The sequence below is a fragment of the Geotrypetes seraphini genome, chromosome 2 (assembly GCF_902459505.1).
Source record: "Geotrypetes seraphini chromosome 2, aGeoSer1.1, whole genome shotgun sequence".
Taxonomy (NCBI): Eukaryota; Metazoa; Chordata; class Amphibia; order Gymnophiona; family Dermophiidae; genus Geotrypetes; species Geotrypetes seraphini.
In genome coordinates, this window is record NC_047085.1 from 264354121 (window position 1) to 264381012 (window position 26892).

At 42.9% G+C, this 26892-nt stretch overlaps 1 protein-coding gene across 2 annotated transcripts in view; it reads left to right on the forward strand.

Annotated features, from left to right (window-relative positions):
- The window catches only part of SLC16A8 (solute carrier family 16 member 8), a 56971-nt gene extending 33547 nt beyond the window's left edge, over positions 1-23424 (forward strand). For both annotated transcript variants that reach the window (XM_033934086.1, XM_033934087.1), the window contains exons 4-5: positions 6743-7585; positions 22717-23424. In XM_033934086.1, coding sequence (XP_033789977.1) covers positions 6743-7585; positions 22717-23090 — 1217 coding nt within the window. In that variant the 3' untranslated portion in view covers positions 23091-23424. The remainder of the gene's footprint in view (positions 1-6742; positions 7586-22716) is intronic.
- Positions 23425-26892: the final 3468 nt, after the last annotated feature.

A 26892-nucleotide genomic window follows, 5' to 3' on the forward strand; every position in this document is an offset into this window, starting at 1 on the left:
TAAATCCTATTCAACAAGATCTGATTGGACCAATGGGTCACACAAGCTGTGGTAGTTGCAAATATTGTAGCCACTCTTTGACAATTAATCAAATCATGATACCTAATACTAATAAAATATATTATCTGCGGGATCATTCGGACTGTAATACCTCTCAGGTAGTATATGGGATTTTTTGTCCATGCAATAAAGTTTATATAGGTCAAACTAAAAGACCTATTAAATTAAGAATAGCGGAACATCTGAGCAGTATTAGAACTAACAAACTAGAAGCTCCGTTAACAGAACATTGGCTTTCTGCTGGCCATTCTTTAAATGAACTCAAATTTAGTGTAATCAGGCAATTTAATTTCAATAGGCAGGGTGATATCTCTCACATTCTTTTATACCATGAACAAAGGCTGATTTATACTTGGAACACAGTAGTTCCAAACGGTCTCAACAGAGAAATAGAATGGACCATCAGGTAATAATTAGTCCGCAGGTTTCATCAATACGATATACATCATGTGACCTTCTGACGGCCTTTTTATGGCGCCACGTTTGAACGTCAAACGTAGGTTCGGCTCACTTGTTGAAAAATCCTAGACGGTGTGTTCCCTCTTTTTGGAAGCCCGAAGGTAATTTATCATTAGTTTTTTCAAAAATTTTTCTTCAAAATACATTTATGACATTTGACAACTATAATATATTCATTGTTATGTTTTGTTTTACGTTTAGTTTTTTCCTCCTGATGACGCTATTTGTAGCGAAACACGATCGGTGTTGAGGAAATAAGGAGATATTGGACACTTTACTTCAGTTTTTAGATATAGACATTTTAGTTACACATTTATTTTTCATTTTTGTGGTTGTTGTGGAGACTCACTTTATTTGACATTATTTCCTAACCAGCGGTAACAACATGAAGTAACAACTTGGAACAATTCATTGCAATTAATTAGTTTTCATCTCTGATCAGCCTTCAAAGACGTCTCTTTTTGAGCAATCTCATTCATGAGTGGTGGACTTATCAACATCTTGTGAATTCAGCTAAGTACTCATCTTTATACATCGTTTATCATAAACCTGTTTGAACAGCTTATTTTCTGCAAGATGTTTAGGGCTGGTAGGGAGGTGAGTGCGATGATGCAATGATTACACATCTTTATTCCAATAACCTGCTGGTTATGAATAAGATATCACACTGAGCACTCTTAAAATCATTTTTAATGATTGATTAATATTGTTTATTATTCAAATTCACTTTATTAGTTACATTAGCTAAAATTTAATGCAATGAAATGGAAGGTCATGCATTTGGGCTACAAAAATCCAATACTCCAAGGGAATGGTACTGTTTAGGGGGTGAAGAACTTTTGTGTATAAAAGAGGAGTGGGATCTGTGTGTGATTGTATGTGATAATCAATTTGAAAAGGCGATGGTGAAAGCTAGAAAGATGCTAGGATGCTTAGTGAGTGGTATGGCCAGTAGGAAAAAGGAGGTATTGATGCCCCTGTATAAGACTTTCGTGAGACTTCATTTAGAATATTGTGTACAATTCTGGAGGCCACATCTTCAAAAAGATATAAAAAGGATGGAGTCGGTCCAGAGGAAGGCTACTGAAATGGTCGGTGGCCTTCATCATAAGGTATATGGGGACAGACTTAAAGATCTCAATATGTATACCTTGGAGGAAAGGTGATAGAGGGGAGATATGATAGAGACATTTAAATACCTATGTGGCATAAATAGGCATGAAGCCAGTCTCTATCAATTGAAAGGAAACTCCAGGGTGAGGGGGCAAAGGATGAAGTTAAGAAGTGATGGCTCAGGTATAATCTGAGAAAATAATACTTTTTTACAGAAAGGGTGATAGATGCATGTAATAGGTTCCTGGTAGAGATAGTGGAAACAAAGACTGTGTCTGAATTCAAGAAAGTGTGCGACAAGCACATGGGATCTCTTATGGAGAGGAAGAGATAGTGCATGCTGCAGATGGGCAGACTGGATGGGCCATTTAGCCTTTATCTGCCACCATGTTTCTATGCTTCTACATGACTTTGAAAATTATGTTCCTCAGGTGCCAGCTGGTGCCACGTTTTCAGGACAGGTAGATCTTGCTCTGCTTTTAACCATATAACATGCATTCAACTTTAGCTCTGATTTCCCAATGACTCTAAAAGTAGACCCTTTGCCTTTTCATAAGGGCCAGTGACAATCAACATTTTGCTGACCACTGCAGGTGTTATGCTTAGAAATTCAATGTCAGGCTATGCCTAAGCTCTGGCATTGAATTTCTATATATAAAGAGTGATCAAAAACATGTCAGCATTTAACCAGCTATGGTGAATTGCATAAAAACATAAACATTGCCATACTGGGACAGACTGAAGGTCCATCAAGCCGAGCTATGGAGGTGCTTTTTGATGCATAATGCCACATGCCCTGGCCTACATTTCAAGTGCCTACCTTTGATGAAGCTGCAATTCTACAAATGGTGCTGGTGCATGATTGACGCATGATCAGCGGCCATTTTTTAGGCCACTGCTGATACCAGCGCCATTTGTAGAATCTAGCTCTAAGGGGCTAATTATATATATGGCACCTAAAAAATTAGTGCTAACTAGATCAGCGCTTAGTGCAATTCAATAAAGGTTTATGCACAACTTATAGAATAATACTAAGGGCTCCTTTTACTAAGCTGCGATAGCGTTTTTAGTGCATGCAGGATTTTAGCGCACGCTAAACCCGCACTACGCAGCTAGAACTGACGCCAGCTCAATGCTGGTATTAAGATCTAGCGCACACGGCAATTCAATCTCAATCTCAAATAAATTACTTTGCATTACATTACATTAGTGACTTTTATTCCACCTTAACCTCGCAGTTCTAGGCGGATTACAAAAGAGGTAAGCTGGACATTTCCAGGAGAATTACAGGATCAGGTCCTAATTACAAGACTGTAATTGAGGAGTGTGTGGCGCGGTGGATGAAGCTACAGCCTCAGCACCCTGAGGTTGTGGGTTCAAATCCCGCGCTGCTCCTTGTGACCCTGGGCAAGTCACTTAATCCTCCATAGCCCCAGGTACGTTAGATAGATTGTGAGCCCACCGGGACAGATAGGGAAAATGCTTGAGTACCTGATTGTAAAAACCGCTTAGATAACCTTGATAGGCGGTATATAAAATCCTAATAAACTTGAAACTGTGACTTAGTCTGAAATAAGGGATACTTAAGGTACGGCATTAGTTTGTCTTGACAAAGTTTCTGAATAGCAGGGTCTTTATTTCCCTTTGGAGGGTTTTGTAATCAGGTGTTGTTATCAGTATGTGAGCGAGATGGTGGTCTAGTTTCGCTGCCTGAGTTTCTAGTAGTCCGTCATATGGTGTCAGGTCAAAACCGCGGAAGACAAAGGCGCGCGCGGACAACTGAGCACAGCGCGGAGGCGCGCGCCGAAGAAAATAACTGTTTTTAGGGGCTCCGACGGAGTGTGTGTGGGGGAACCCCCCCACTTTACTTTATACAGATCGTGCCGCATTGTGGGGGCGTTGTGGGTGGTATGGGGGGTTGTAACCCCCCACATTTGACTGAAAACTTCACTTATTCCCTAAAAACAGGGAAAAAGTTAAGTTTACAGTATAATGAGGGGGGTTACATCTCCCCAAACCACCCACAACGCCGCCGCAATCTGTATTAAGTAAAGTGGGGGGGGGGCTCCCCAACAAATCCCCCCGTCGGAACCCCTAAAAACTGTCATTTTCTTTGGCGCGCGCCTCCGTCTTGCGCTCAGTTGTCGGCGCGCGCCTTTGTCTTCCGCGGTTTTGTCTATGAGCCCCGTCATACATCTTCATGCACTACATGAAAACTTCTGAGCTGAAATGGTGTATTATTGAGCAAATTCCTACTTTCTTCAACGGAGACAAGTCATCTTACCTTCTGGTACGGGAACAGTATTGGATTTTTCATTGAAAGGCTTTTAGTCCTTAGAGTCTCAATGAAAATGTGGATCGGTGTGTATCTGGATAATATACAGTACTATATATTTTTCATAACCGCATAGTGTGAATGAAATCTTATGATGATTTTTATACTCAAACTAGTCTCATTTTTAATAAGGTTTAAGTCTAACCACACTTTCAATAAAGTTATTTAAGAATATGATGTCATCACGCAGATATAGAGCGAATTGTCCACGCTGTGCTCCTCAGCGTTTCATTGAATAGACACCGTTGTCAACTTCACTACAAACTCCATTGCTGTGTTCATTAAATTTGTGAAGCAGCCTTTATTGTGAACTTTTGGAGCATTTTATTTATAGACACCATCTTTGTACGCATGAAAAGTGTGAATCCGTTTCTGCCCCTGAAGAAAGATCGAAACGGAGATCTGTCGGGCAGTCACTATGATTCTCTTTGATCCAGATAAGTTTTGATTTTCATTTTTTTGTCTGTTTAAATCTTTATTGATTTTCAAACTTTGATAGTGCAATACAATTGGTAAATCATAAATACTGCATAAAACGCACTAATAACTATACAATTATTACATTAAACAATCATTTACTCCAATCCCCATCTTAATTATTAATACAATAATACATATGATATGATTTCAATATTATCCTATATAATAAAACCCTAAGCGCGCATGCGCACTTAGGGTATCGTGATCCCTGTGGCCGTGTTTTGTGATCCATGGCCGAATTCTATTTTAGAACCCAGCGGCAGGGAATACTCTGGCCACTCCCATCCTCCCGCCCTCACTCACCAACCGCTGGACGAAGCGCAGGCAAGCTCTCTCTCTGCCCGCCGCTGTCACTCCTCACACGCGCATGACGCCGAGCCAACAGGCCAGTGCCCAGCAGAAGCCCTGACACAGCGCCGACCACAAGGGAATTGCACACAGGAGCCCCACCCTAACACAACTCTCCAAGACAGGCAGCACGGACATGGAGCCCCGAAGGCAGCCCAGGAACACGTGCCAACTCTGCCGACAAAGGGGGGGCACACCTTCTGTACCTGAGGCCGGCGCACAGCTCCACCCATGCAACCACTGCGCACCAACTGAAGAAAACGCCACGGACGCCCGCCCGGAAGGTGGGCCCTCAGGACAACACTCACAGCTCCGAGCAACCAGCACTCCCGACACGCAGCCCGCTGGCCGGTTCCGACTATCACCCGTCTCCAGCGCCACCCAGCCACGCGTTCCACGCACTTCCAGCACACGAGGCCTAGCCAAGTCCAGCATACACACCCAGGCAAAGGGCGGCAACAGCTGCAACCCTAGCCTAGCGAACCCCCCCGTCAAAAGAAACAAGACTCATCAACCCCAAGCAGGGAAGAGGGACAGGGGGAGCAGGGAAGAGGTGCTACTGGACTGGGGGAGCAATGGAGAGGGACAGAGGGAGCAGGGAAGAGGTGCTACTGGGCCAGGGGAGCAATGAAGAGGGACAGGGGGAGCAGGGAAGAGGTGCTACTGGACCGGGGGAGCAGGGAAGAGGGACAGGGGGAGCAGGGAAGAGGTGCTGCTGAACCGGGGGAGCAGGGAAGAGGGACAGGGGGAACAGGGAAGAGGTGCTACTGGGCCGGAGGAGCAATGAAGAGGGACAGGGGGAGCAGGGAAGAGGTGCTACTGGACCGGGGGAGCAGGGAAGAGATGTTACTGGACAGGGGACCAGGGAAGAGGTGCTACTGAGCCAGGGGAGCAATGAAGAGGGACAGGGGGAGCAGGGAAGAGGTGCTACTGGACCGGGGGAGCAGGGAAGAGGGACAGGGGGAGCAGGGAAGAGGTGCTGCTGGACCGGGGGAGCAGGGAAGAGGGACAGGGGGAACAGGGAAGAGGTGCTACTGGGCCGGAGGAGCAATGAAGAGGGACAGGGGGAACAGGGAAGAGGTGTTACTGGACCGGGGGAGCAGGGAAGAGGGACAGGGGGAGCAGAGAAGAGGTGCTACTGGGCCAGGGGAGCAATGAAGAGGGACAGGAGGAGCAGGGAAGAGGTGCTCCTGGACAGGGAAGTGGAGTAGGGAGGGAAATGCTGCTGGTGAGAAAAGGGGGCTCGGGCTGAAAGGGAATAGATGGGAGAAGGGGGCTGGGGGGGTAAAAATGGATTTGGAGCTGGGGCTGAAAATAGGGGACATGTGAGGGAAGGAGGCTTTACTAGCACCCGTTAATGTAAAGGGCTTAAATACTAGTAATTAAATAATTTAACTCCTCAACGTACATTTCCCTTCCCCCACCCACCCACCCTCCCTGGATGTGTAAAGATGTAATAAATGTGTAAAGTTGTAATGCTGTATGGAGTCCATTGACTACTTTTGGTGTGTTTTTAAAAAAATTTGTAGTCACCTTATTTGATTTTTTTTAGCAGGGTTGGCACATGGACTATTTGTATATCATTTATTGAGTGGACCTATCTCCAAATGAACACCTAATATACATTTAGATATATTCACTGGGATTTTGATATTTGGTTTGCATCAAATTACAAGAGACATTATGATATACAGAATGAACTCATTTAGGCACTTGTTTCATCTGTGCCATGTTTTGGATACCGGCTTGGGTTAAACTGCTTTTGTTACCTACAGCAGTCCCCTAGTACTGAAGTCTCTTAACCAATTTTATACCCTGAAGTTTTCATGTATGTGCCTTTATTTGAGATCGGCCCATGGGAAATATTTCCTTAAGAATACTCATAAACTGATTTGGATATATCTGATATAATGTTTATTTTTCTCTAATTTGTCTTTTCCCACCCAGGTCTTGGCTTAGCGTTGAATTTTCAGCCTTCTTTAATAATGCTTGGTGCCTATTTTGATAAGAGAAGACCATTAGCAAATGGGCTGGCTGCAGCTGGGAGCCCTGTTTTCCTCTCTTCTCTCTCTCCTTTGGGGCAAATCCTGCTTGAAACCTTTGGCTGGAGAGGAGGGTTCCTCATCACGGGTGGTTTGCTCCTGAACTGTTGCACCTGTGGAGCTGTGATGAGACCTCTGAAGGCCAAAACTAAAGAGAAGACAGAAGACAAATTTGAGGGCAAGGAGATGCTCTCACCTGGCAAGGCTGAGGAGGGTACTGCAGATGTCTCCAGAGACAACACCAAGAAAGAGAAGTCAAAGATATCCAAGAAACTGCTTGATTTTTCTGTCTTCTCCAACAAAGGGTTTGTCATTTACACCATAGCTAAGTTTTTCCTGGTTCTCGGGCTGTTTGTGCCTCCCATTTTACTGGTCAACTATGCCAAAGACATAGGTATCCCAGATACCGAAGCTGCCTTCCTGCTCTCCATCATTGGCTTCATTGACATTTTTGCCCGTCCAACCTGCGGCATCATTGCGGGATTGAAGTGGGTGCGACCACGGATGACTTACTTATTTAGCATTGCAATGCTCTTCAATGGTTTGACTGATATCTGCAGTGCCGGGGCCTCGGACTACAAAGGACTGGTAATCTTCTGCATTTTCTTTGGCATTTCCTACGGAATGGTTGGGGCACTGCAGTTTGAGGTGCTGATGTCTATAGTGGGGTCCCAGAAGTTCTCCAGTGCCATTGGGTTGGTCCTCCTCATTGAAGCAGTTGCGGTACTTATAGGTCCTCCTTCAGCAGGTACGTATATTTCTTTACTTAATTTGTTAGGCTTTTGCTATTATCTGACTTTCCTATCTAATTTCCTGTTTGGAGTCCTGGAAGTAATCAAAAATATAGAATATCTTAACATCAGAGATGGACAGATATTGGTGGGTTTACAGACTCCACCTTTGGTCAGTGCACCCTCTAAGGAATGGCCGAGTGTGTGCAAATTTTTTTTCATGTGGTGTCAGCAAAATCTGCTCACGGGCAGCATGGGCAGTGAGCAGATTTTGCCGACACTGAAAGTTATCCAACCCTATCCCTGAAGCAGCCTTCTGGCAAAAAGCTTTGGCCACTGTCAGAGGGGGCGGGAAAGCAGTGCCCGAAGAAGCCACAGATGTCTTTTCTGTTCAAAATTTATTTTGTGGCTTAAATGGGACAATTGTTTAATAGCAACTTATTTAGCTCTAATTTGGGTCACAAACTAATTTTTTTTGCCTTAAATGGGATAGTTACTAATAACAACTAATCTTGTTTCAACTGAGACTATGTTTAACACCAACTAACTTGTTTATGACATTAGCGTTAACAACAGCATAGAGGAGGTTTTTGAGCCAACGACGTTAACCTTACCCTCTCGAGTTAGAGAAGGGTTCTTCCCTAATGGGATTCTGAGGCTTTTCCTCCTCTGGACTCATTGTTGAGTTGGCTGGTTGTTTGTGATTTATATAGTTTATTCATGGCTTGTTTACATTTGGACCCAAATTTTTTGGCTGTGTAAAAGTTTTCTTTCAAGTGAACCCCACTATTTACCCTTCTCCATTGAGAATATTGACCATTTTAAACCCACTCTCTGTTTGTCTTTCAATCAGCTCTTAATCCATAATAGGACATTAACTCCTATCCCATGACTGTCTAGTTCCTCTTTGATTCCCACAAAAATGACTTGGGTTCACAGTACAATTGCCCCCGCCAGGAAAAACACCTTCTCCTGTTGCCAGACTTTGTTAACCATGACCTCTGGTAATTCACTGCTTCTTCCTGGTTTTATTAGCACTGAGAACACATCTCAAACAGCCATTAATTTAAGCATCTTTCTTGACTGAACCCTGGCAAGCAGCCAACAAATTTCCTTCTTTTCAAAACTCACCAACAAAGGCTTCAGTTACTGAATATCACAAGAATGTGAAACTCCTTCTCATTTGAGTCTTGCCAAGCATTCCTGCAGGCCCATCTTCTTTCCAGATTAGAAGAGGCCAATTGCATTTTGTCCACCCTCCCAGGTTTGCTTTACCCCCTCTCTGTATCACTCAGAACTCCATTTCCAGACTCTTACACCTGCCTGACTTTATCCAAGCTACCCCTCTTCTGTCAAAATCATACTGGCACCCAGTCAGAAGCAGAATTATATGCAGTATGCTATTTTCACATTCAAATTCATCCATCGTCTTGCTCCCATTTACATTTGTTGTTTTATTATCAAATATGTGCCTCATGCACTCTTTGGTCGATGACCCTTACCATTCTTCATACCTCATGCAATTGGATTCCTCTCTGCACTAACCTGATACCACTGAATCCATTTTCTTCCGAAATTCAAAATGCTATATACGTTGGTGCCACACCTTTGTCCTCTTTTCAAAGCCTGTTTAAGGAATCATAACCTAACCTCTAATGTTGAAGAGAAAGGAAAATGGTAAAACCAGAGGACATAATTTGAGGTTGAGGGGTGGTAGATTCAAGAGCAATGTTATGAAATTCTAATTTATGGAGAGGGTGGTGGATGCCTGGAATGTGCTCCCGAGAGAGGTGGTGGAGAGGAAAATGGTGACAGAGTTCAAAGAAGCATGGGATGAACACAGATGATCTAGAATCATAAAATAATATTAAATATTGAATTAAGGCCAGTACTGGGCAGAATTGCACGGTCTGTGTCTGTATATGGCCGTTTGGGGGAGGATGGGCTGGAGAGGGCTTCAATGGCTGGGAGGGTGTAAATGGGCTGGAGTAGGTTTTGACGGAGATTTTGGCAGTTGGAACCCAAGCACAGTACCAGGTAGAGCTTTGGATTCGTGCCCAGAAATAGCTAAGAAGAAAAAATAAAAAAAATTTAAATTGAATGAAGTTGGGCAGACTGGATGGACCATTCGGGTCTTTATCTGCCGTCATATACTATGTTATGTTACGATTCTCCCCATTTTCTGATGCATTCCCCATCACTCCCGTGACTATTATGTAACTTTTCGTACAGCGTCCTAGTTTTAGGACACTATAAATTTAAAAAAAAACCAAAAGCCACACCACAATCTAGTAAAACAGAAGAGAATTTTAAAATTTGTAAGGGTTGATGTTTGCAACCATTTATTTGGGTAGCAGCATCAGCTATATCAGTGGTCTCAAACTCAAACCCTTTGCAGGGCCACATTTTGGATTTGTAGGTACTTGGAGGGCCGCAGAAAAAAAGTTAATGTCTTATTAAAGAAATGACAATTTTGCATGAGGTAAAACTATTGTTTATAAATCTTCCCTCCTCCCCTAAAGGCCTGCATGTTCCCCCCTTCTTTGCAGCATCCTCCAGCTTCTCCCCTGGCCTCCCGGTCTTAGTTTCAGCTATTTACCGCAGCCTGCAGAGAGGATCACCGGTACTGTAGCGTTCCTTGCAGGCTGCCATCGGCCTCCGCAGCATATTCTCTCTGCCGCGGTCCCGCCCCTCCTCTGATGTCAGGGGCAGGATCGCGGCAGGGGGAACGTGCTGCTGGGGATGACAGCAGCCTACAAAGATCGCTACAGCACCAGCGATCCTCTCTGCAGGCTGCGGTAATTATCTGAAGGTAAGAGTGGGAGGCCAGGGGGGAAGCTGGAGGACGCTGCAAAGAGTGAGCAGCACTAGTACAGACAGCACTAGTATAGACTGCGGGCTGCAAAATAATACCTGGAGGGCCGCATGTGGCCCCCGGGCCGCGAGTTTGAGACCACTGAGCTATATGGATAAATGCCGATGAGAAAGTAGCCAGCTCCCCTCTTACTACAATTTCAGGAAAATGTTAAAGACATATCTCCTCTTCTCTTTATAACTCACTTGAGGTGCACCCTTTTAAGATCCCAGAAACCTTACAGTAACCTCAATTTACGGGATATAAGAAATTATATGGTATGATCAGTCTTTGAATTTTAAGTTTCTCCAACTTTGTAATAATCATCTGCTCCTTTTAAGAAGCTCTGGTTCTCTTCCATTCTTCCGTAAACTCTTGAAAACCACTTTATTCACTCACGCACTTTGGAAATTAATTTTCTTCGAAATCTTTTGTCTTATGGTTCTTATTTGTTTAAGTTAACTATTGTAAATCGAATCGAGCTTTCTTAGAATGAAGACTCGATATATAAAGCCAAGTATTAGATTAGATTAGATATAATATGTAAACTGCTTTTATTGTAATCACAGAAAGCTGGTATATCAAGTCTCATCCCAATATATGGATAACTCAGGACAGCAAAAAAAACTGTCCTATATGAATCTAGATAAGTTATTTGCAGAGCAATTGTATGGAACAGCTACCCGGATAGCACTGGACAATCACCGCATTATTCTAATATTGATCAGCAACCACCATCTGAGTTCTACCACTGCATATCTGGGGTGGGGGGTGGGGAGGGGGTTTGCCTGTGAGAGCCAGCTTTTATTAAAATTTATGTATTTCTTGTATTGAATATGCAATGATATTTGGTGGTGGTCATGGAACATTGTAAGTGCAATAATGGTTCTTCACACACTCTTGCTTATTTATGTATGGGTATGAACTTTATTCACTATAAGTAATTTTATTACAGAAAATATCATAAAACAATTACAATTTGTAGTCCTGTATTTATATATTTTTTATACTTTGAATTTTGAACAATGGACAGGGATCATTCAATAGCATACCAGTGAGGATCAGTGGGAGATGATAAGAAAACGAATAAGGATTCACATAGTAGTTTTGGAAAGGAAAGAACATAGTTTGACGTTTCTGTAGAGAAAAAAGTGACAGATGTAGCCGGTGGTGTTCTAGTAAATGTTTAATAACTGGCTTTCCCTCCAAGCAATCAAATCTAGCCAACCCTGCAATTTGGGGGCAACCTAGGAGTAGACTGGGGGGGAGGGGTAATGCGTTCCTCTCTCTTCCCATCCCCCTTGACATTACACCTATGCTACCAGTGAATCACCAGGCCAACTCAGTTTACTTTATTTATTTTCAGATAAACTTTTCTGGGGCCAGCCTGATAGCTCTGTGATGTTGATGTTCACTGACATACAGATGGTCCTCGGTTCAATCTCCAAGCTGGGTCTTTTGTTCAGAAAACTCTTCACTGTCAAACAAACTGTTAAATGGTCAGATTTGAAAACAATACGAAAAGTGCAGGGATCAATGCAAATGGAAATATATGAACTCAATCATGCACAATCACATCTGTGCTTCAATTGACACAAGCAAGTGAACTGAAACTTATCTGGAAAGACAACTGAACATATGCATAAACATAAACACATCTTCCACATAGCTGTTCACATTTCAGGCTTTTCCCACTGGGGCCCCCTGTTTCCTAAAATGCTGCATCAAGGGAAGTGAGGAACACCAACTCTTGCACCCAACTTTCAAAGTGGCTGCAATGGAACATGGATGCCAACAGTTAAAGGTTCTTCTCAAAGATGTCAACAAACTCCACCCACAAAACTGAAAAGAAAGTTTCCATTCAACCAGAGAATTCAGCCTATTAGGATCAATCCCATCTAGGCAAAAAATTCACTTCTGCTCTCGGTGTAATAACTGCCACTGAATATTACCCCCAGTGCTTGGATACTGCAAGCTGTTCAATTACCCCAATATTGGCTGGATAAATGTTGCATCAGGAAATGCTATGAAAAATCAATGATAGCTTCATGGAGCAGCTGGTCTAGGAACCAACAAGAGGGGAAGCTATTTAGATCTACTCCTAGAGGAATGCAAGACTTGGTGTGAGAGATAACAGTGTTGGTGCATCAGTGATCATAACATAATCTAATCTGAGTTAATAACTGACATGGAAATATTAAAGAAATCTACTGAAGCAGCATTTAACTTTGAAAGGTAACTGCAATAAAATGAGGAATATACGTCATTAAACAAAAGCTAAAAGGAACAACTGCAAAAGTTCGGATTTTAAATGAGGCAAGAATTACCTCAAGGCAGTGTATAGCAAGAATAAGTCCAACATACACAATAGACAGCAGTAAAAATATTCAAATAATAATACAAAGTATGGCATGGCCTTTTATAAAGGAGCGCTAGCGGTTTTAGCACGCGCTAGCTGCTACCGCCTCCTTTTGAGCAGGCGGTAATTTTTCGGCTAGCGCGCACTATAGCACATGCTAATCTTGTGCGTGCACTAAAATCGCTAGCACACCTTAGTAAAAGGATTTACAAAGCTATATGGAGGGGCTTTTTAACTATGATATCTAAATCCAAGTTTAAATGTTTTATGGAACACGCATAAAAATCCAGAACCAAATGTGTCCATTTTCATAACTGTAAAATGTCTATCTTGGTTTTTTGAAAATGGAAGTTTGCGCTCTGTGCGTCTATCTTTTTGAACCATATTTGGAACCGTATGTTGAACCATATTTGGGGAAAAAAAAACCCATCCAAAATAAAAACACACAAAACAAGCCATTGGGATGTAGGAGGGTCCAGCATTCTTTGTTAGCTGGCCACACAGACATCCCAGCAGAGGAGAGGGCACTGCAGTGAACCTGGAACTTTTTTTTATATGCTAAGCCCTCCAAAACCCACTCAAAACCCACTGTGCCCAACTGTACACCCTACCAGTAGCCCTTATGCCTGCAGGTAGCATCTATATGTAAGTACAGTAGAATTAGGATGAGGTTTGGAAGGCTTACAAATTCCACCATAAGTGTAGTGGTTAGAGTAGAATATCTATCTCTATGGTTGGCTACACAGCCCACCAGGCTACTCCAGAAACCTGCTTGCTGCTCTAACAGAACTGGATGTAATATCTGAAGCTGTCATACAGGAAGGTATGCATTATTCCATTCACATCTCTTGGGGGTGGGAGGGGGTCACTGACTACTGAGGGCGTGCCAGAGGGTTCATGCTTATATTCTTACACTGGTTATCTAGTCAGTTTGGGCAACATTTTGGCACTTATTTGTTGTTTAAAACATGTATAGCCCCAGACCTCTAAATTGTGCCCTAGATATATTCTTAAATGTTCGATTATGGTAGGAAAAAAGTCCAAGTCATAAACCTACCTGTACTACGCCTCTAACATGCCCCTTGAGATTTAGATAGACTACAGATGAACAGCATAGATATCTGTCTAGAAAATAGGTTCAGAAAACAGTGAATTGGTAGGGTTGATTCACTTCCTTCCTGAGTAATAGATTGCAAAGCGTAGGCCCTGTTGAAACCAAAACCAATCATAGAAACATGATGGCAGATAAAGGCCAAATGGCCCATCTAGTCTGTCCATTCACAGTAACCATTATCTCTTTCTCTCTAAAAGATTCCACGTGCCTATCCCACTTTATCTCCAAGGGGCTCTACTATCCCCTCTATTATTTAATATCTACATTAGACCCGTCCTAGACATAGCCCACAAACACCAAATTCAGATTCACTCCTTTGCGGATGACATACAACTGTATCTTCTGCTGGGAGGAATCCGCAACTCTCATCACAAAACTCATGGACTGCCTCTCTGAAATCAAAAATTGGATGTCCATTAAGAAATTGCAACTGAATGCCTCCAAAATGGAATTCCTTTGGATCCGCAAAGAGCATTGCACCCACACACACCTCTCCCTACTCTGGGGAATCAACCACCAAAAAGGGGGTGCATGTTATGGAGCAAATACACCTCCACACACACCCCCCCCGGCGTTCTGCTGCAGCTTGTCCCCCCCGCTCCCCACTGCTGCTGGTGCTGCTCACTGCCCTCTTACCCGCTCGTCACCGCAGGAAAGGAAGAGAAGGGCTGGCAGTGTGCAATCGGGCAACCAAGTCTTGCCCCAACGTCAATTCTGACATCAGAGAGCAGGTCTGGGCCAGACAATCGCTGGCCCGGACCTTATCTCTGATGACAGAATTGACGCCGGGGAAGGCTTGTGTGCCTGATTGCATGCCGTCGGCCCTTTCCTTCGTGGAGTTGCGGCAGCAGTGGGCGAGCGGCGGACCAGGGAGGAGGAATCAGCGTGGCAGAGAAGAAGGCGGCTTCGGTGCGGGAGGGAGGCAGGCTTCGGTGTGGCAGGGAGGAAGGGAGGGAGGAAGGTAGGCAGGCAGGCTTTGGTGTAGGAGGGATGAAGGACAAAGGCTGGAAGGTAGTGAGGGGGAGGGGGCAAGAACTCGGGACATAGGAAGGAAGGAGGGCGGGAGGTAATAGAAAGAGACAATTGTTGGGCCTGAGGAAAGAAAGGAAAGGAAGGAAGAACCATCTAGTGCAACCAGAAATCAACATACAACAAAGGTAGGATTTCAATTTAGTGATCAAAATCTGTCTGCTGCAGTATATTTGTCTATTTTTCTAGGGAGCTGGGTTCAGAGGCACAATTTGGTTCAGAATATTTGTTTCTTGGTTTTTCCTCCTCTAAATCTAGGGTGCATCTTATGGTCAGGGGTGTCTTATGGAGCGAAAAATACGGTAAATAACAATTACTCAGTAAACCAAATGAGACAGCAAAACCTGGAACAGGATTTTGCTATTGTAAACCTCATCATGCCAAGAGTGGATCATTTCATCTTAAATTTTCCTATTCAGTGAATATAGCCTATAAGAATACTTGCCTGTGTTTGTTGAACTAGTTACTGGTTTCTAGTGAAACAGAACAGTGATGAGAAGGGTCACTTTGGAAGTGGAGAAAAAGCTGAAGATGATTGCAATTCTTGGTGGATTAACATTGGGATGATTGTCCACTGCTAGTCTTTAGAGGGGAAGCCTGCTTGTCTAGCCCCAAGACTGAAGGGTTCCAGCACATTTTATGTTCTTACATCAGTTCTTGATATTCAAACAGAGAGACAATGATTCCAACTTTGTAAAACCCTTCTTTGCATTTGGCCAGCATGATGATGATAACAAAGATGCAAGTGATGAATTAGACCGCACTGCTTCTAATGTAGATGATAATGTCAATGATGATGATAAAGTATTCTTCACTTTTTGGAAATCAAGTGTTCCTGATCAATATCTGCAGACCCAATCTAAAGACATCAGTAATAGTGCAGCCTGGTCTGATTTGAAGGAGCTTTTTAATCATACTGAGCAATCCATCTTCTGCCAGTGTAGTTTTTTAACACTTTTTTTAGTTGTGTTTGTTTAATAATGACTCACAAGCACACTCATGTGAGTCATTTCCAAAATTTAGTTTTACTAAAAGCAAAGTGGACTGAGCAGTAAAGTTGTTGGGATAAAACATTAACAACAGTTTTATTCAATGTAGTTAAGATACTTTTACTTTGTATTCAAAAAGTATTATATTAAGCAATTACGTTTTTCTTTCACTTAACTACATTTTTAATGTGTTATTCACTATAATTTTACTTTGAGTATTAAAAAATACACTTATTTTTACTTTGACTTAAGTACTTTGAAGAACACTGAGTGAAAGCCTACGTTCATTGTGAAACTCCTTTTTGCCTACTCCTCTACAGTTCCCTAGATGGCATTTCTTTGAAGCCAGGGTGATGTTGATTCATTCATTCTGAGCACAGATGGGAAAATGTGGTGAATAGCTATTTGGGAGTCCTGAGAGAATGCAAACTGCAAGATTCAAAGCCTGAGCAGAAGCTGTGTGGGAGGCTAAAAAGCTGTGAATTAGATGATAATAAGCATATAAACCCCTATTTATGTATTTTAAATACGTATTACCCATTTAAATATGAAGCACTCTTGCAAGGTAAAACATCAAATATCAAAAACATGTAAAAGGGTTTTGTGGGGGATTTAGCTCACAGTTTTTTCATTCAGGTACAGTAGGTATTTCCCTTTCCCTGAAGGGCTTAGAATAATTTTATATATGAAACAAAGGAGGTTAAGTGATTTGCCAAGATCACAGGGAGTGTTAGAACATAAGAACAACATTACTGGGTCAGACTAATGGTCCATCAAGCCCATTAGCCCATTCTCACGGTGGCCAATCCAGGTCACTAGTACCTAGCCAAAACCTAAGGAGTAGCAACATTCCATGCTACCGATCCAGGGCAAGCAGTGGCTTCCCCCATGTCTTTCTCAATAACAGACTATGGACTTTTCCTCCAGCAAATTGTCCAATCCTCTCATAAAACCAGTCTTTCGCACTGAGAGTCACATGTATGATTTTCTCCCGGTTGGTGAGAAGTTATATGTGTGTGTTTGCTGCAAAGAGTTCCTAGGTCTCAGAGAATGAGTATGTTCCCTTGAGGCTAAAGTAGCAGACTTGGAGGAGCTGAGGGAGACAGAGAAGTACAGGGATGTTGTAGAGAAGTCCCACCTCCAGTCTGGTAGACCCTGTGCTGCAGCGGAGGAGAGAGGTATCCTAGGAGGAAAGCATCACCCTAGTGAAGTAGGAAATAATCCTGTAGCCAGGGCCTGCCCACCAGGGGATGCAATATCCTCTCACACCGAGGATGTGTCTTCAGAGGCTTCTGCTCACGAGGGAAGGAATTGTTCTGTCTTTTGCTACCGATGATCAAAGATAACATGAAAAAAGCTAGCTATACCACATGGCAGCTTACAGGTTTCTTGATGTGATGGAATGAATGGATTGGGCATCCCTCCTTCTGGGGATGTTGCGAGGGGTGGCAACAAGAGGGATTGGACATCCATTCTGCCAGAGATGTTGCGGGGGTGATGGCAGGAGGGAGTGGGCATCTCTCTTGCTGCGGACATTGTGGGGTGGTTCGGGGTTGGTGGCAGGGGAGTGGGCATCCCTCCTGTCAGCTGACTTGCAGTGGGGTTCAGGGGTTCCCTGCCAAGGCTGCTCAGCCGATCAGGGCAGAAGAATTCCCCCCAACCCATCAGCTGAGTGGCAGGGATTCCCCAAAGCCGTGATTCTGTAACCAGTGCCCTAGAATGATTGACAGGCAATCCGACTTAGGCCCCAGTTATAGAATTGCGGCTTTGGGGAGTCTCTGCTGCTCATCTGATGGGGGAGGGGGAATTCCCCTGCCACGATCGGCTGCTACAGTCTAGCGGCAAAGATTAGTGGCTGAAATTTAGGCCATGGTTTTCCAGGCCTACATTTCAGCCGCCTATGTTAACTGAATAGGCGCAATTCTGTAACCGATGCCCTCAAATGATTGATAGGCGATTGGCAACTGCTTTTAAGGCAGCCACTGACTTGGGCGCCGGTTACAGAATCCAGCTCCAAATGCCTACTGCTCAAGGGACCAACGGAGTTTGCCCTGTGGGGACTCCAGCCAGGAGGGGGTCCTTGGATCAGGGAGGCATTACAAGGAGACATCACAAAAAAAGTAATAAAAATCTCCCGATACTCTGCTATTTTCATTCTGACAAATGGCTAAAACAAAGAAGGGAAGATCAGGCTGACTAGGAAATCAAAGGAAATGTGTGAGCAAGAGGGAGGCTGCCTGGTCTTTCTCTTGCCTGGAGACCCAAAGTACATCTTTTGGGAGGGTAATAAAACCTGTGTATCACTGTATCTAGATAGATGGACAATCTGTGATATAGAATTAAAGGAAGAGTGTAATTGAGTAATGAAGGATATTTATTTATTTATTTATTAAAAAATTTATATACCGCATACAAATATGCAGTTTCCATACATAAAATCTTATTTCCATGCAATTACCACATGTAACATAGACATGTCTAAACAACGTCATTAATCGTCCCTATTATAAACAGGGATAGAGCGCAAATTCAATCAATTCAGAAATACAATCAAGCCTTAAATCATACATTGCTGTCAAAATAATTAAGTTTTCAGCATTTTCTTAAAATTCATCCTCCCCATACAAAACAGCAGTGGTGTATCTAGGGTATATGGCACCCGGGGCCCATCATTTTTTTGATACCCCCCCCCCCCCCCATGTAAAAAAATATTTTTTGTAATGACCATGAAACGGAATAAATGGTCAGAATAGAAACAGGCAGTGAAAATTTTCTTTTATTGACCCTCATATATGTAACCATTATTCCAAACATAACATAAATTATGTCTGAATTGTCATGACATCAGAAGTACATATGGAGTAGTTGCAGGTAATGCTTGGGACAGTTCTGATTGTATTAGTTTGGTTTTATGTGTTTTTTGAATAGAAGGGTTTTTATTTCTTTTTTGAAGGTTTTGTAGTCTGTGGTCGAGGTTGTAGAGTTGGGGGTCGAGTGTTGCAGCTCGAATGGCTAGGAGGTTATCGAACAGTTTTTTTCTTTTGATGTTTTTGGTTGGAGGGTGTGTGAATGGTGCGTGAGTTCTCCTATGTCTGGTTGAGGTGGATTGAATTATTTAGCTGAAGAAATTAGTTACCCCCCATTCCACACACAGTAATTCTCTTCCATTTTTGTTCCCATTATAAAAAACACTGATAAGTTCCCAGAAAAAAAATACATTAAAATAAGAAGTGAAAACAAAAACCCTTACAGATGAGAACATAACATAAGAATAGCCTACCTGGGTCAGACCAATCATGCCCAGTAGCCCATTCTCATGGTAGCCAATCCAGATCACTAGTACCTGGTCAAAACCCAAAGAGTAGCAACATTCCATGCTACCGATCCAGGGCAAGCAGACACTTCCCCCATGTCTTAATAACAGACTATGGACTTTTCCTCCAGGAATTTGTCCAAATCTTTCTTAAAACCAGCTACGCTATGTGCTTTTACCATAAATTCTGGCCACTTCATTTTTAAGCTTAGATCTTTCCTTCCAAACAGAGACCTTGCTAGATGTCAAATACAGCACAAGGTAACTTCACACGGAGTTAGCTGTGCAGGAAATGTGAATCTCCTCATACACCCACCATATAGTGCATAGCCTAATGCCACACAAGCAGCGCTGTTACAAACATATTCTGAAGGTCAATGCTAAGGTTAACAAAGTTTCCTTCCTTAGACCACAAGGAGATACTGACAAACCACTGGAAGAGATCCCAAAACAACTACCCAGGCACAACACCCAAAGACCCACTCAGTGTGTGAACCAGATGAGTGGAATGGACTAACTGGTGGGTGGAAATGGGCCTGGAGTTTGCTCAGCAGAATTTCCCAGACCACCTCTTCCTCTCAGTACATTGACACGCTGCTGCCGCCGCCACCACCACTAGGAACACCTCACTGGGTAGGCCAGCAATGCTTATAAACTTTATAAAACACATTATTATATTTTCTTATAAAGAATATATTTTAACTGAACTCTCTGACATCCTCAGCCTTTCCATTCAAAAAAAATAGAAGGAAGAAAAGTTCCCATTTCCTGCTGTCTCATGTCCCCGGCCTATACAATATTTTTCTTCTGCAGACCTTTCAAAAGTCTGACCAAATCCTCGTTTCACTTGCATTATAAAGTACTGAGGATGCCATCTCTCCCCAATCCCAGGTCCTAAAGTCTAACACAGTAAAGCAAACTAGTGCTGCCTGATTCAGGGAAAAAAAATTTGGGTGCTTTTTTTCAAACATCCTGGTGGGTTTATTTTATAGCTTTTTCACACACACACACCCCCCCCCACCCCCTTTGGCTTCTCCTAACCACACTAGCGCTGTGGTGTAAATAAAATAAAGAAACAAAAAGGACTTTTCCTCTCTGTTAAATCCTAGCTCACATTTGCGGTCTAACACCAGCTCTGGCAGGATACACATTTCAAATCTGGCATATTGTAATCATAAAACATAAAATAAAATTAGTTTTTCTACCTTTTGTTGTCTGGTTATTTTTCCAAATCTTGTTGGTCCAAGGCTCTGGTTGTCTTCTGATAACTTGCTTGCCAGGGTCTCCTTCTTTCTTCTTTCTGCATGCTAACCATCCATCTGCCATCTCTGTCCTCCCCTTCCGTTTCCCTTCCCTCCCCAGGAGGTCTGGCATCTTTCATTTTTTCATCTCCCTCCAAAGATCCATCTTTTCTTAACTACCCTTTCATCCAGCATCTCTCCCTCCTTCCTCACCACCCCATAGTCCACCATCTCTCCCTTTCTTTTTCCAACTACCCTCCTATCCAGTATCTCTATCCCCCCTCCACACCATCCCGTGTCCAACTTCTCTCCCTGTCTGTTCCTTCCCTCCCTAGAACCCATGATCCATCATCTCTCCCTCTCCTCTATTTTCAGACCCATTATTTCTTCCCACCCAAAGTCCGGCATATGCACGTTTCTTTAAACCCCCCCCCCTTCCCTCCGTGTACTTCTACACCAGGCCTCCCCTCCCCTGAAGGCCTGCTTCCTCCGCCGCGGTCCCGCCCCTCCTCTGATGTCAGAGGAGGGGTGGAACCACGGCAGAGGAAGCAGCGCCGAAGCAGCGCAGGGATCGCCGGCATCACGATCCCGCTGTAGGCTGCTTCTCCACCGCAAATGGTGCAGGGGGGCTGGGGGGGGGAATACGGATGCCAGACGCCAGGGGGGAGAACCAGATGTTGGGGGGGGCTTCAAGGCCGGGAGCACCCCCTCAGGGCTTGCACCCAGGGCGGACCGCCCCCCATCCCCCCTTTGGTACGCCACTGGGCATTCCATAGTTCTACGCCAGCCACAGATATCATTGATGCTCTGATCCTAGCATGCATACTCAACATTCTACCCTCCAAACTTAATTTCATTCCATTTACATCTCTAAGCTCTCTTCTCGGTTTATAGATCTCAAAGAATTATTGTAAGATATTGAGTGGTTTCAGCTGCTGAGTTCTCCAAATGTCTTTTTTCAGGTCCATAACCTTTTGCCTGCTCCTAAATACATTGAAAAGTGGTCAAATATTCCTTTCAGGGCTGGCTTAATCTATGCACCAAGTGAGACTCTGGTCCAGGATGCTGGCACTAAAAGGCGTCAAACGCCCAGTGCCGTGACATCACCAGCCCATGAGTTAATCTATGAGATGGCATGAACACTCTCCAAGTCCTCTCTTCTCCAATGCTGCTTCATAGGCCAGCTGCTATGAGGGGGGGAGGGGGGGAGGAACAGCATAAGTGTCAGAGAAGGGAGGTCTCTCCTTCCTCCTAACGGTACTGCTTGATACTAACACTGTCTCTCCTTCCTCGAAACAGCTGGCCTATGAAGCCGCATCCTGTCAGGAGTGGGCAGTAGCATCAGAGGAAAGAGGAGGGAACTGGCATAGGGGTCTAGGCATGGGGGTGCCAAAAAAAGTGCCAGGTCCAGGGTGCCAAAACAGACGTAGGTCCAGGGCTCCATAACCTTTTGAGTCGGCCTTGATTCCCTTATACAACAGCAGATATTTGCTAAAACACCAAATTCAGCTATTTGACAATAAACAGTCTTAGTTTCTGTATAACTCCCCCTACTTCTGGATCCCCTCTCTTATTTCTCCATACCCCTTCCCTACTACTTTACCCCTTCCTCCTTGATCTGTCGCCTTTAGCCTGTATAGGTATGTGTGATGCACAAATGGAAGATTAGATCGATCCTTACATTTTTATTGAAACCTTCTGTGTTTAGGAGACAAAGTACTTTCCAATTTCAAAATGCAGAAAAAGTCACCAAACTACAGAGATTGACCTTATTATAAAGCATTCTGGGAATTTTCGAGGTGCTGTAAAATTTAGGAGTCACCTGCCTTCGTGACTTGCAGTTTGATTTATTCTCTCTTATTATTCTTCAAATTCCTCTAAAGAAACAAGTAACAATGTTTCCCTTCCTTTTGATTGTTCCTTATTTGGCTTTCTTTCCTATACAACTTGTAGTTCCATCTCAGCTTCCTTTTGACTCATGTTTGTCTATCAAAATTGTCAACTATTAGTAGTAGTAGTTATTTGATGTTGTTTTACTTAAATTCTTTTAATTTTCCTGTTTATGGCATTGTTTTTATTTTATGTTTTTGTTTTTCCCATTATTTTTTAATTTGTATTTTGCTTAGAAATTGGATAAGCGACTGAATCAAATTAAAAAAAAAACTTGAAATTAGATTTAGTGCATGCTAGTACAAATGAAAAGATGAGTCTCTTTTCTGTGATTGATTTCTGATTTATTTTGTTCCCAGGACGACTGGTGGATGCATACAGAAACTATGAGCTGATCTTCTATGTGGCTGGAGTGACAGTAACCTTCTCAGCCTTATTCCTGGCCACTGCAACATACTGCTGTCTAAGGCAGACGCAGGAGCCAGAGCCCCCACCACCAGAGAACCATGGGGAGACCAGTGACCGTCCAGAACAGACAGATAATCCTGAGCCTCCAGATGAGCACACTGGTGAGCAAAACCTGTCCACAGCAGAGCAAGCAGAGACTGGCGCTGGTCCCTCAAAGAACACGACAGCAGCAGAGGAAGACCAGCAGGAAGAGGAAGTACCTGCCATGGAGGGTGCTGGCCAGAACAGTAGTTCTGACCAGCCAGCTGAAAGAAGTTGCTCTTAGGTTGTACAACAGTTGTCTACATGTAATCCAACAAAGAGTGTAGGCGGAGCTTTAGCAGAAGATAATGTTTTTTGTACATGGCTTGTACGCAACTGGTAGACTCATCAGCGGCAGCTTGTGTTAGTTACTCCTCCAGTTTTGTCTCGGTAAAATCATAAAAATAGCAGTTTCCCTTTAAAGCACCTTGTAATAAAATGGCAGATGAAGTTTAATGTTGTTAATTAGAAAATGATCCACAAAAATAGTTCAAACTTCTTATACATAGTGATGAACTCCTGCTTGACTGTTTTATTAAGGGAAGAGATGATGGAAACACTCTGGATAGTTCTCTTAAAACAGTGGTCTAGTATTTATTGGCAATCAAAATGCATTCCAAAAATCCAATCATTGCACAATAGTGATACCTAGTTGCTAAATTTAGGACCCATGATTGCAAGGTGCTGGCAGGTGTTCTAGAGCAGTGGTTCCCAACCCTGTCCTGGAGGATCACCAGGCCAATCGGGTTTTCAGGCTAGCCCTAATGAATATGCATGGAGCAGATTTGCATACCTGTCACTTCCATTATATGCAAATCTCTCTCATGCATATTCATTAGGGCTAGCCTGAAAACCCAATTGGCCTGGTGGTCCTCCAGGACAGGGTTGGGAACCACTATTCGAGGATGGTCCTGGCAGCAGAACTTTACTGCAGTGACTGGATTAGTGAAAGTTGTCAGAAGATAGGAAAATAGGGAAATATCCTTGTGTAGTTGCAAACAAGGAGTCATGGTGCTCAGTCACAGCCATGGTTCCATTTGAATTGGGAGCGCAAAGTCAATATGAAACTATAGGGTCAATAAATAAAAAGGATATTAGGAACAGGGTTGGTTCAGCAAGCACTGCCATGTACAGTCTCCAGTTCTCTTCCTAATCAACTCTTCTGATCTGTGGCTCAGCTGTGGCTGAGGATGGTATGGATGCCTTTGTTCCCAGTTCCCAGTGGGAAGGGTGTCATGCTCACCACTCAAAGAGGACACCTAGTGGCTATATTTTAGGACCTAAGATTCTAGCATTCTGGGAGGAGTGGTAATGTTTATGTTTATTTAAGATTTAATATACCATTTAAGATTTAATATACCACTCCTGCATTTTACTGACCTAAGTGGTTTACAAAGTATCAAACTAAAATGAAATTAGGTACTTAAGAAAAACGACCCTATCTGTCCCGAAGGCTCACAATCTAGCTACAGTACCTGATAAACTAAAAATATGTAATAACAACATATAATACATTTCTAAGATCAAAAATCAAAGAAACAGAAAATAGAAATAATGAAAGAAGATAAAAAATTAAAAATAAAATATCAAGGTAAAAATTCTCGGAAATTGCAAATGAAAGATCATTACACACCTAGGGTTATCAGATTTTATGTCAATTGTAGAGAAATGAAATAAGGAACCCTAATTTAATATAGTTCTTAATACAAGACCTAAGGGGTGTCCAATGAAGCTCTTGAAAGAAACGGCAGGTTCAAAGCAGGCAAACAGAAGCACTGCTTCATATAGTACATAGTTAATCAGTAGGACAACCTTGTGGAGCTAAACAGAACTATATTACCCCCATCATGTTCCAAAACTGCTAAACCTGTATGAACAAAGTTGTGATTATTGTGCTCTGCAATAAGAATTAAATGCTGTATTCTACGATATCGCTATAAGAAGATGGCAGAGATACCAGTACAATCCACGAATAGTGATTCAGTTGAATACTCACAAGTCACATAAGACCATAGTAAGGGTTTTCATTTTCTATGGCACAGAATATGAAAAAATCCCTTTTGAATAAGGCCTAAAATTTCTCTGTGTCACATAGGGGCAATTTTATAACTGGGTGCCTATCTCAAAGGCATGTGGTAGGAGACTATTCTGTAAAGCAGGCTTGTTCAGTCTTTTCCTATTGGGGGGCCACATTTTACATTTTGTACGATATGGAAGGCCAAAACACATGCATGCATTTACAATCTCATGGGCTCTTTTGGAGAATCACACAATCCTGAACTCTCTAAGACACCCAGTCTCTATCTCTCTCAAGTTCCCCCACCAGCCTTCACCCAATCTCTTTCTCATATCCCCACTCTAGAAGGAGCTGCCATTTTGCACCATATGTACCCTTTTCTGCATTATCTTCAAAAAAGTTTATAAAATTACTCCCAGAGAGCCTAAAACCAATTTCTGAGGAAATTGTGGCTTACCATTAAAAACATGGAAATCCCCCCTGTTCTTTTTCCATGCATGGAACTAGTACCTTTTCATATTCACATTAAAGCCAAAATAAAATGGGTTCATATGGAACATCTTCACAGGTGACATTACATACTACAGATCAAAGATACACTGGGGTTTTTTTTGCACATAAAGCTTGAAATTATCTAGGCAGACAAAAGAGAATGTATTGGACATCTCACTTCTGGGGTTGATATCCATGGTAGCAATCTCCACTGTCTTTGCCTGAATTTGATGCCACAAATCATCTTCACCTTTGATCCACTCCCTCACAACACATTGGTACATTCCCTGGTTGACTGGCATCATATGAGACACTGGTAAGCTTTACAGTAGTTATTGCTTCCTACTGTATCCATGTGGATCCCTCTGCTCTTGTAGCGCCCTTCATACTTGACCAGGTTGGAAGAGATCCTGTTGTGTCAGGTAGCGGACTTCACTCCATGCAACACCCGTTGTGCCTCCCTCATCTGGCTCCAGCTGCAGAAGCTCAGCAGGATACCTGCTTCCCTGTATGACTCAGCTATCTGGAAGCATGAGTTGTGCAATGCTAGAAGTTTGGGTTAGCCTCGTGGATTCAAGTCTCACAAGACTTGCAGACAGCTGAGTCATGGTGGAGGAAGCAGGAATCCTGCTGAGCTTCTGATGTCCAAGTAAAAGCACTTGGTGGGCTGAGTTCTGGCCCACGGGCCATAGGTTGAACAAACCTACTATAAAGGAACTTAGGTTCCATTATAGAATACTGGCATAAGCCAGTATTGATGTGCCTAACATTTAAGTGTGTGAGGTTACACGAGCCGTAGAGCTGATGTAAGAGTGGGCACCCAATGCAGCAGCTACCCTCATAACTTACAATAATCTGTAAGTTACACACATAAGTGGGAGTCCACCTATATCCCAGCCATGCTTTGCTCCTGTGTATACCCTTTTTGCAAACAGACACTATGTAAGTTAAGCAAGTGTTTTCAGAATAATGCTTAGATGAAATATTGGTATGTATGTGCTTAAGTGTGCAGATAAACCTGTATATGCCATTAATCTAAACATATGCATATAATGTAAATGTGAGAGTCCAGATTATAGGAATACCCTTATAGTGGTTGCCCATTAGGTAAAAGTTTCATTCTTTCTGACATTGAGTGAGGAGAGGCGTTTCCATCGTTTCATAAGCGGAGAAACAATGCGTTGCTTATGGAGAGTTTTTGTCCTGAGCGAACACTGATAATACGGAAATCCAGTGTCTTAATGAGCAATGACCGTGTATTCTGTTTACATCATGGTGTAGCTGTCATGGCTGTGTTGCTTTGTTTGTAGCTATTAAAATGTGTGTGTGTGTTTGTGAGGTCACTAACCAGCGGGAAAGCTATGGCACTGATATGCTATTCTGGTTCCAGAACACTAACAAGAAAATGGTGTTTTCTAGTTCAGTGGTTCCAAAGTCTGTCCTGGGGGATCCCCAGCTAGTTGGGGTAATCAGGATTTATACATATGAAAGCTTTTGGACTTCTGTATATGTAGAACTAACTGCTGGTGAAACTACC